We start from the raw sequence: 10,466 nt of genomic DNA, 5'->3' as shown, positions 1-10,466 counted from the left end.
CTGGCGCATGCTCGCAGAGCTCGGCATGCAACTGCAAGATGCGGTTATGGTGCTCGTTGCGCCTGTCACCCGTATAATCCTGCAAGCCTACTCTTGGCCAGTCAGTGCTTGAGTTGAGGCCATGTGAAGATGATGCTCGTCATGTCAAATCCACAACCCTGCCCCACCAACTACGGCGGTCCATGGTGACAGCTACATTAGCCAGTGCAGAAACCTCAACAGTCAGTGTGGGTGTGCCTAGGTACCTGGCAACCTGGGTATGTCAAGCATGTCATGCAAACAGACAGCCTCAGGTGATATTTCTGCCGAGAGAGCTACCTACATCGAACCTTGTCCCACCTACCTAAAGAAAGTGTTTGATGCCAACGAGGGACATCACTCTCCCGTGATTGGGGTCTGTGAAGCCGACATGACCGTGGAAACCGAGCCACTATATCCCACCCGCCCGGTTTAAACAGCCTGTGATTTGCATGTGACCCCTTGGGAATAGGTAGGTGCGTATCTGAGCTTACTCTGCATGACTTGCGTAAGTAGCATTGTGTCCCATATAATCCCACCAAGCCCACCGGCCAGACAGCAATCAAGCGACTAATCGGTTCTATGGTGTAATGGTTAGCACATGAGGTTCTGAATAAGACCTCCTCAGGATCTGGGTTCGATTCCCAGTAGGACCTTGCATTCCTTTTGCCTCGCGTGTTAGTGCACAGTTACTTTTTAACTTCCCCTTGTCGGGATAATTTCTTCTCGACTTTTCTCGTTTTTCTTTTTTTCTTTCAAACTTGCTCTAACTTTTCAGTCGCGCCTCGTGTGTCTGTGTACGCCGCACCGGATTATGTCATCTCGCTACTTGATGCCAGCCACCATCCCCCCCGTTTCAAGCCCAGCCAGTGCCAGCCCAGCCTCCGGCCGTGATCGACGGCACCCTTAGCCAGACGAGACGGGAGATGCGCAAGACGGGATCGGCAACGGAGCCCAACGTTTTCTTAATGGATGCACCCGCGCCGCGAGGGCCCACACCTAGTGGTCTGTCAAGTTCCGGTGCCTCTGCTCGTCGCGATCCACGCTCCTTCTGGCCAAAGGACCGTGGCACTCCGAGCCGGGCGGGAAACCCGCACCAAGCCGTCCCGTCTGCACGTAGCGATCGCCCGCCAGCACCTGAGCTGAGATTCCCACATCGAGTCGAGGAAACTCTGGCATCAAGTCCGAAGTTGAAAAAAAAAAAAAGACACTGGCGTTTTTTTTCTGTGCACTCTGACCCTGCCTCTATCTGAACCCGGGAGACGCCAGCCTGTCCGCTCGGCCGCTCTGCCGAGCCGGGGGACGCAGGCGAAGCGGTCTTCATCTCTGCCGCTTTGGGATCCGTCGGCCCAGCCAGGCCGGGGGCTGACTCTCCGACCCGTCAGAGTTTGCGGAGGCAGGGCGGTGGGTAGTGCGTTTTACGCATGACCATGCCGTGCAGGGCTCTGGAGGGAAGCCCGCATTACCATCCAAGTTCCCCATGATACTAGCGCTTATGCTTCTAGCCAAGCTCGCATGTGACTTCTCCGAGACGGCGGAACGAACCCTGAATCCCGACGTCTATCCGTCGCTGCGTGTCGGCCAGGGGGTGTGCCTCGCAGCGGGCGGCGCGGGTAGAACAAATGGCATACGTATTGCAAACAAGGTTCTCTTTTGCTGGTGTCTTGCCATACAGAGTCGCCCACGTAACCAAGCCACTACCGTCAGCCATGTTTTAGCACCGGCTTTAAATATTGAGATCACGATGCTTTAGATGGCCATGGTACACGGAATTTGCCGTGGAAGAAGGCAAAGCGAACGCGGTGTCCGGCGAGGCTGACAAGCACCAGACGCGAAGCGACAAAAAGAGCATGGGGACACGACATGCTGACGACTCTTCTGTCGTGTCGTCTTTCTGTCTGGCACGCTGGCTGCCATACATGCAGCTCTGGCGTCCAGTCGGCCATCCGACCCTGTTCACACAGCCCAGACTCGGGGGATGGCACCTGCCTATACCGGGCTGTCCGCTGCGCACAGAAGCAGACACGGTGCAGCGCAGAGCAGCCGGACAGGCATTCTTGTCCCACGGGTTCGCACACAGGTCGGTCCCCGCGGCACAAGCACAAGGCCCGGAATGCTTCTCTTGTTTCAAGTGTCAAGAGGGAGGAACGGAGAAGGGACTGTGGGTAGCAGGTAACTCGCAGCATGTACTAAAAGCCCCGCGGTACTTTGGGCGAGTGGGTTCGAGTTCGCCAGCTGGTCTTCATTTTTTGCTACCCACGTTTATGTACCCCGCGTCTACCCGCGCAGGGCGAGAGATAACAGAAGGAGATATAGGTGTATATTTGCAGGCTGCATGGTTTAGAAACGTCTCACTATCTATTGAACATCAGCACGCCCCAGCGCCCACTGGTAAATATCTCGGGCACCGTACATGACCGACCCGCCTGTGTCGTCAGCATGCATCTGCGATCGGCAGCCTGACTCGAGACGGGCCCCAGGAACGCCCCTTTAGACGCCGACCACCTAGTAGACACACGGGGTGGATTTCTCACCTGTCTGCTCGCATATCGAAGCGCTATCGGCGCGGGGAGCACAACGGTAGAGCAGCGGCCAGGTCCCGAGGACGGATGACTCCGGGTCGCCTGTGGGTTGGCTTGTTTAATCCCAAAGTGCCGCGCACGGCAGGCGCAGGCGAGGGGGGTTGGGACGAAGACGGGGCGGGCTCGACACAACTGCTATCCTGCTTCGACGGCGACCGAAGAGACCGAAGCGAATCGAAGCCAGCCCAGAACACTCCAGACCCGATCGCCATGCACAGAAGAAGCCGGTGCACGCTCTGTGAGTGGCCGCTCGTTCGCCGTCATACTCGAGCCCGCATACGGGTTCCTAGGATACTGAGCACATGGTTACTTCCATGGCTGGTGATACCATGTTGATGCTGCTGTTTGTCGGCCTGTGTCTCAACCTGTGTGAATGCAAAGGCCACAAGCCCACCAAGCCCACACCCCCAGCACAGGCACCAGGAACCAGATACCAAACACTATCTATGCCGTCGCCTACCTGCCTGGATCCAGGGGGCGTCGATATTCCGTGTGATGGTGGACGGGGGTCAGATGATGGGCACAGATTGAAACATACGGCAGCATACGGCAGACGAAGGAATGCCAAGGCGCAAGCCACGGCAGTACGAATACTAGCCGGTGGGGTCCCCTCTCTCCCTTCTGTTTGACCCCTCATGCGGAAGTTCGCTGTTGGCCGGTCAGCACCTCTTCAAGTCCTCGGTTCACAGCAGGCAGGCGGTCTCGCAGCCATGCGCCGGAGCAACACAACCTCGTCCCCTGTTGCAACGGCGCACCGGTGTCAAGTCAGATACCACGGGCGGTTGGGTGCAGCCGACGAAAACGGCCTCTGCAGATATTGGTTGTTGATTGCCTGGCTGGACATATATACCGATAAGAAAAGGGCAGATTGCCTCGGGGAGGTGGTTGTATTCGTGATATTGCCATGGTGGCCTCGTGACGGTTTCGTTGGCATATCTGCGCGTCCTGCCCTTGCGAGCTTTTTCCCCGGGACGAGTGCCTGGACGGTATGGTGTGGCTGGTTCCTGCGCTTGACCGATGCATCACCTCAAGGCGGCGCGCCCGCCCACCCGCGGCCCTGGATGCCCGCAAGCCAGGCATTTTATCTCCGAGCGCATATGTACCAGTGTGGTAGGCTGGCTGGCCCCTTTGCGCATCGCGATTCGTTGATTCGCTCGCGAAGGATTCCATTGAATGAGGCAAAAAGCAGACCCCCACTTGGAAAAGAAGCTGCCGCCCACGAACGGTTCATTGGATCCAATTGTGGCATCTGATTCCCCGCTGCCGCCCTGAGAATGTTTCTCAATGGCCTGCTCCCCCTACCCGACGCCCTGGCCGCTCTACTGCCAGGCCAGACACCGTGGGCTGATCAAGCCGCCAGCTCCTGCAAGGCGTGCCTCGGCCCCTTTACACCGCAGTAGCGGGAGTCAGCCAAGCAGGTAAGGGAAGGCACTCGGGGCGAAAGAGATGCAGGCAGTCCGTGGAAGCCAGTCAGTCGAGGCGCTCGGCACTCGGGCGCTGTGCCTGGCAGATGCTACCTAATCTATTCCTGGGCTGCCTCGTGGGCAGAGGGATACGGGATGTGAGCCCCCGTGCTCTTCCACTCATGCGATGGGTGGCATTCCAGGGGAATTGCAACGATGAAGGCCCAAAAGGGCAGAATCCCAGCTGGGAAGTGCATTTACCAACAACCGCGACGCCTCGACCGGCATCGACTGGCGGTTCACGGACGAGAGTTGAGGCGAAGCGACCGAGTTGGGCGGGACTATTTTTGCGGAACGGCATCATGTTTGGTCACATTTTGGTCGAGTGCTGGGAGGCTCCCAGGCGGAACGCTTGGACGTGCAGCGCCAGGAACATCCCCACCGTGCGTGATTGACCGCTGCGCCCAAAAGCAAAATCGGCAGTAAGGCGGTATGGAAGATAAAAAAAGGCCGACGTGTCTCATGTCACTCACGGCTCCCCATATTTTGTTCCCTCCTCCCCTGTTGGGCCTGCCAGGCTTCCCTGCTGGCGTTTCCAAGGGCGGACCCACTGGCGGCATCCGATCGGCTGGGGCGTGGGCTCTCCTCTGGTCCCTCTCTGGGCGCTTCTTTGTGCCTCTCTGTGGGTGGTGCCTCTGGTGCTCGCCAGCGGGACCGACCCAGGGCAGGAGCAGGGGTAAGGGAAACACAGAGGGGTCGCTGCTTATTATTCATCATCCATGCTCGTCGTCATCCGCTCACTTGCCGCCCCCCTGCCAACCCCTCCTAATGCAACCATCACAGCGCCATGCCTAAAACGGGCAAGCCGTCACCTCTGTTCCTGTCCCATCCACGAGCTGCGGCCAACCTGCGTCGAGGACCTGGTACGGGCCAACAGGACTCGAGGTACCTTGCAGTACTGCCCCGCTGACTGATTTCCACGCCCTTGGTCGACACCAACAGAGGCTGCCACATTGCCCGCCTGCCCTGCGTAGAAGCCTGCTGGCCTGGCTGCGTGGGGGAGGGCATAGAGGGGAAAGACGCAGAAGCGGACGCAGCAGCGGACGCACGACACACGCAAACACGCACGACAGACTGGAATGATGATGATTGAAAAAAAAAAGGGAACTGGAAGATTGGGGACAGCGCGGGACGGGGGTGAGGAAGGGAATCAAAAGGGGAAAGGAAAATAAACTCCATCGTCCAGAGTTGCTCCCTCACCCTCCTGCCATCTGGCCGTTGTCTCTCTCAACCCCGCACGCCATTTGAAGGGTTGTCCGTGGCCAGCTCCAGGTCGCCCAGCCAGCTTCAACCCAGTTCGTAACGTGCCGCCGCCGCCTCTTTTCTGGTGCTCACAGACTGGGACCTGCTTGCTTTCATGTTCTCATTCCCTTTTCCCTTTCCCTTCCCATTGCCTTCCCTCCCTCCAGCCTTTCCGGTCTGCGCCATTTGCGCACACCCCTCCTGGGATCGTGTGCCTGGCTGCCTAGGTGCCCTGCTGCTGCCCCTGTCCGCCCAGTCCCAGTCTGGGCTTGGCCAATTGCCCACCTGTGCCTTGCCCGCCCGGTTCCTAGTCTGGCAGTGGTACCCGCTGGCCTGCGTACCTGTTCTGTGCGTACTCAGTACCTTTTTCCCAGGGCGGCAGGTGCCCGTGCTTGTTGCTGTGCCTGCTCCTCCGTCCGTCCTGCGTCAACATCAGATCCAATCCCCCACCTCCGCTGCCACCCGAAACTGACTGCTGCGCTGCGTTCCCACCCCCCTCCCCCCTGCCCCCCCAGCCCGGCCAGCCCAGCCATCGAGGCACCGTCGTGTTTGGAGAGTGACGCCAGCCGCCCGCACCCAAATCCGATCTGCTGGCCTGACTGACTTCTATCCCATCGCCGCCGCCGCCGCCGCCGTGTTTGTCAGACAGACTTGTGCTGTCTCTTATTTTCTGATTTCCTCCTGCCTTTTTTGAATCTTTCCTCCTCCTTCCTCGATTGTCTCGCCCAGCGCGCACACAACTCGCAGCACCACCCAGTCCCATCTGCCGTTCTGGACTGCCTATCCCAGCTTCCCCATTTCTCACAATCCAACGACCATCGCGGCCGGCAAATAAACAAGGAGAAGGGTGCAGAGGGGACAGAAAAAAAAAAAGATAAAAAAAAGAAGCCCATCCCCACAATCAAGGTCAAACAAACAAAAATCTTGACGAATGAAGACGCTCGGCATCTCACACCTCTCCCTTCCCCCTCCTTTCCTTGTCCCGCTGTCCGCCCCGACGTTCTTGTCTCCCTTCTTCTCCCTTTAATCTGTTTCAAACACCCGTACGGCATTACCCCTTCCTACTATTTTGTCTCCCTAGTCGGCCAGAAAAAGATCGACCCTAGCGGGCATATATCGGCACTCTATACCCTCCTGCCGCGAGGGCCCGCTGCATAGTCGACCCTGGGCCTGGCAAAAACGCACGCACCCCCAGCTTGTTTTGTTTCCTCGACTTCCTTTTTTTCTTTTTTTTTTTGGCTGGCCTGTGCTGTGTCTGGCTGGTCGATCTCTCAGCCTCACCAGGACTGGATCACATAAGACATACATACGTGCGACCGCCCCGCGCTGTTTGTCCGTCGTGTCCTCACTCTCGAGTCCCTCTTCTTCACACCCCATCTTTTTGCCCCCTCTCTCTGTCTCGCTCTCCCCCGAGTCTGAGTTTGGGTTGCCGTCTCTCAGAACCACCGCCTCCTCTCGACATAGAGTTCGACCATGGCTTCCACGTTCCGTTCAGTGAATCATGCCCCCGAGATGCCGGAATCCGCCAACGACCCGCCCAAGGCTCTCGACGCCACCTCGGCCGCCGCTAACCCGCCAACCCCATCCAGCGTCATGGATGATGCGACAACGCCCACGAGGGCAACCTTCAGGAATAGCGGCGACGCCGCCACAATAGCAGCAGCTGGCGCAAGCGCCGCCCTGGCCTCGCAAAAACCCCTGCCGACCTCGCCGTTTCCACAAGCCGTGCAGCTTCCTGAGCCACCCGAAAAGACGCTGCCGAGGCGCCAAAACTCGCAGCACTCGAGGAAGTCGGGAGACTCGGAAGATGTCGACATGAACGACTCGGATGGGGAGGATGGCGCCGGCGACGATGCTGGCTCTGACGACGACAGTGTAAATGCAGACGGCACAAAGTCAAAAAATAAGAAGAAGTCGCAGCGCTTCTACTGCACCGACTACCCGCCCTGCAACCTTAGCTTTACCAGAAGCGAGCACCTGGCCCGACACATCAGGTACGTTTACCAATCCAGCGGCGCCACCTGCTGATGCTCCCAAGCACGCCCATACAATTAGCGAATGGTCCTTCTAACTTGGGGCCTGTGTCTCGCACAGGAAACATACGGGAGAGAGGCCATTCCAATGCCACTGTTCCCGCAGATTTTCGCGGCTCGACAATCTCAGACAGCACGCCCAGACTGTCCACGTCAACGAAGATATCCCGATGGATTCCCTGGCTGCGGTCAGCACCCGCTTTGTCCGCCAAGTGCGTCAAGAGAGCAGAGCCCGCCAGAACGGTCGAGCAAGGGCCTCAACCGCTGGGAGCGTCGGCACGCCCCCACGCGGCCACTCAAAATCGCTGTCCACCTCTAGCATTACCAGCATCGGCTCTCTGGGGAGCTATAGCCCTCGCGATGACCCTGCCGGTCGCCGCCGCCCTCCGCCCTTGGTCATGGCCGATCCTCGCTCCAGACTGTCTCTAGAGTCGTATCGCAGCGCTGCTGACAGCCAGTTCTCCTACCGCGCCCCTTCTCCAAGCGAGTTCAGCACCCCTACCTCTGGCACGTTCTCGACTGGGCAGAGCAGTCCTCGGTGGTCTGGTATGGCGTCCCCCGCGTCGGCTCACTCGCGCGCCCACAGCATGTATGCCTCGGGCAGCCGCACTCCTGGCAGGAGGCTTAGTGTCCCTTCGGTTGCCGGGAACCCGTTCCACTCCCCGCAGAACCGTGCCCTGGGAAGGCCGGTCTTTGGGGCTGGTGCTATAAATGCCTCCAACGCGGGAGTCTTCTCGTCGGGGGCTGGCAGCATGATCTCATCGCCCACGTTATCTTCGGCTGGTTATCCTCGGCGGGAGTCTATGTCAAGTGCAGCTGACGAGGCCTGGCGCCGCCGGACCTGGCATCCAGACAGCAGAGAATACAGCGCAGGAGGCAGCAGGTTGAGCAACGTTATCACCCCCGGCCAGCTCCAGAGCGCGCCTCTGCCGGCGCCTGCGCCTGCGCCTACACCCGCCGCACTCGCGCTTGCGCCACCGCTGGCGTTGGCTCCCAACCCAGGTCAACAGCCAACGGTGCGACTCCCGGGCATCGAGTCATTCGATCCGATCCGGCCGCCAGGCGCTTCACCACGAAGAATCTCCTCGCCAATGATGGTAGATTCGGAAATGACAAACGCTCCCGGCCACATGTCGGAGTCGCTGGCTGCTGAGGACCGTCATCTCGCACAGTGGGATATGGGCCTCCATCGGGGCTTGACTAAGCTCGACCTCGCCGCAAACACACCTCCCAGGGACAGTGCCGGCGCATGGGCGAACGAGGTGAACAGTGCGGTCCAGGCACAGGCAGAGCAGGTGCGCGCTCAGCCGACGGTTAGGTTTGAGCCTGAGCCTCGCGTCGTTTCGATTCCCCACTCGGCTGGAGTTCCACCGCACAGCGGTTACCGGGGTGGCTACCACCACCAGCACACAATGTCGGCGCCTTCCATTACCACCCCCCGCGAGTCTAAGAGGCACGGGTGGTACCACGGCCCGGTCACGTCTGGCCTCAGCGAGGTCCCGGAGCAGCCCACGAGGGGCCCTCGGGTTGATCGTATGATTCACCCCAACCTTGCCAACGGCTTCGCTGGGTTCCCCGCTAGGGAGCCTCGGCCAACCGCGACAAGCTCATCGCCCCGGGATCGCGACGTCGAGATGGAATCCGAGAGGCCGTCCCAGCCCGAGTCCATGAGGCGTCTCGAGGCGCTAGTTGCCGTAGCCACCAGCGAAGGCTCAACTGCTGCAGCGTATTAGGCCCAGCAGTGGTTCCGGCGCAAGATCCAGTCAGGGACGTGGGTCTTGGTGTCTGCGGCTCCGGTCTGGACATACCGACATGGTCAAATCAGGGCCTAACGATACACGCATTGCGCTATCTAGCCACTACGATATCTATCTCTTCATCTTCCCATTCACGACCTGACGACCACCCTCTTCCTACCTTTGTTTCCTTTCGTCGTATGGCCTTGGCTTTATCCTTTCTTCCCTTTCCGGCGACTTGCACAACTGGGGGCAACAGCACAGCATCGGGACGGTGGCGGATCTGTCCCTCCCAGGGTCGTCGATTAGTTGGAATTACTCCTTTTTATTCTCTTTCCTTTTGTCATTTGACGGGAACTTCATTTCAGCTACCCAAATATGAGTTGCTACGAATCTTTCCTTTAGCCGTCCGCCCTCCCCTCTCGCTCTTAAGCATAGCTGTTTTGTTTTCTTTTGTATTTTCTGCATGATATCACGCCGCACCACGCTCGTTGCATCAAGATCTCTGTCTGCCTTCATGGCATTTTATTTGCTTCTTGCCTTTAACTTTTGACGAATTCGCTCGCTCGTCCGATACCCATTCTATGCCGATTATCTGACTTCTGTTATGAGGTTTTATGTTGTTCTCTCTTTCTCTTGATGATTTCCTGAATTGGGCCTCTTGCCTTTCATTTGTTTCTTGTTGCGGACTTCTGGGACATTGCCCCATCTGCTAGATAGGGAGGCTATCGCTGTATTTTCTTTCTGTCCTTTCGCACAGTGTCCTCGGCGGTGGGCGCAAAAGGGCATGTCGGGAGATGGTTGTGCCTTGGACGCATTAGTGGGGTTTCTCGGCTCGGGTTGGGTTCTCTACGAACACGTGGGAGGACTGGCATATCGGATTTGATACCCACTCAATCTATATTACATATTGGGCGATAATGGAGAGCCCAGACTTGCTGTTGGGATAGCCCTTCTCGGGGTTGCCACGACTTGACTGAGCAGGGATGATGGTGCGTGCGGGTCAATGCTTTTGGGCGTGTTTGTTGCCCTTTCCCTTCATCTGCCCTCCCTCAGAAAAACGAGTTTGATACCCGAGAATACATTTACAACACGGTTTCCTCTTAGTCGCAGGCTGGAAAGCAACAGGACTGGTGCAGCGCCAGCTGCAGGCGAACCGCATCGCACATGCTAATCGAAACCCGGCCGGGGGATGCAAGGCACAGATCATAGCGTGTATCTAGTGGTAGGCTGGCGTGCCAGGTCAGGCGGGCAAACAAACGCCAACCACCTGCTCCACCCTCGTCGTCCATCCGCTGAGCAAAACATTTCCCGAGACGGTTACCTGCCTTGTGCTGGTACCTAACTTAAGTTGGCCGGGGGCAACAATTGCCAAGGCATGATTTGAAGGCT

The 10,466-nt window shown here is 58.3% G+C and overlaps 1 protein-coding gene and 1 non-coding gene across 2 annotated transcripts; both read left to right on the top strand.

Moving 5' to 3' along the window:
* The first annotated feature begins 594 nt into the window (after window positions 1-594).
* GGTG_20104 lies at window positions 595-674 on the top strand. Its single transcript has one exon. It is a non-coding gene; the product is annotated as a tRNA-Gln (tRNA).
* Window positions 675-5,915: 5,241 nt separating this feature from the next.
* On the top strand, window positions 5,916-10,177 carry GGTG_05287 (hypothetical protein). Its single transcript, XM_009223086.1, has 2 exons — window positions 5,916-7,299; window positions 7,400-10,177. Exons 1-2 carry the CDS (start codon window positions 6,779-6,781, stop codon window positions 9,069-9,071), a joined length of 2,193 nt encoding a protein of 730 aa, XP_009221350.1. The 5' UTR covers window positions 5,916-6,778; the 3' UTR covers window positions 9,072-10,177.
* Window positions 10,178-10,466: the final 289 nt, after the last annotated feature.

This window comes from Gaeumannomyces tritici (assembly GCF_000145635.1).
Source record: "Gaeumannomyces tritici R3-111a-1 unplaced genomic scaffold supercont2.3, whole genome shotgun sequence".
NCBI classification, from domain to species: Eukaryota; Fungi; Ascomycota; class Sordariomycetes; order Magnaporthales; family Magnaporthaceae; genus Gaeumannomyces; species Gaeumannomyces tritici.
This window is presented reverse-complemented; position numbering and strand designations above follow the sequence as displayed.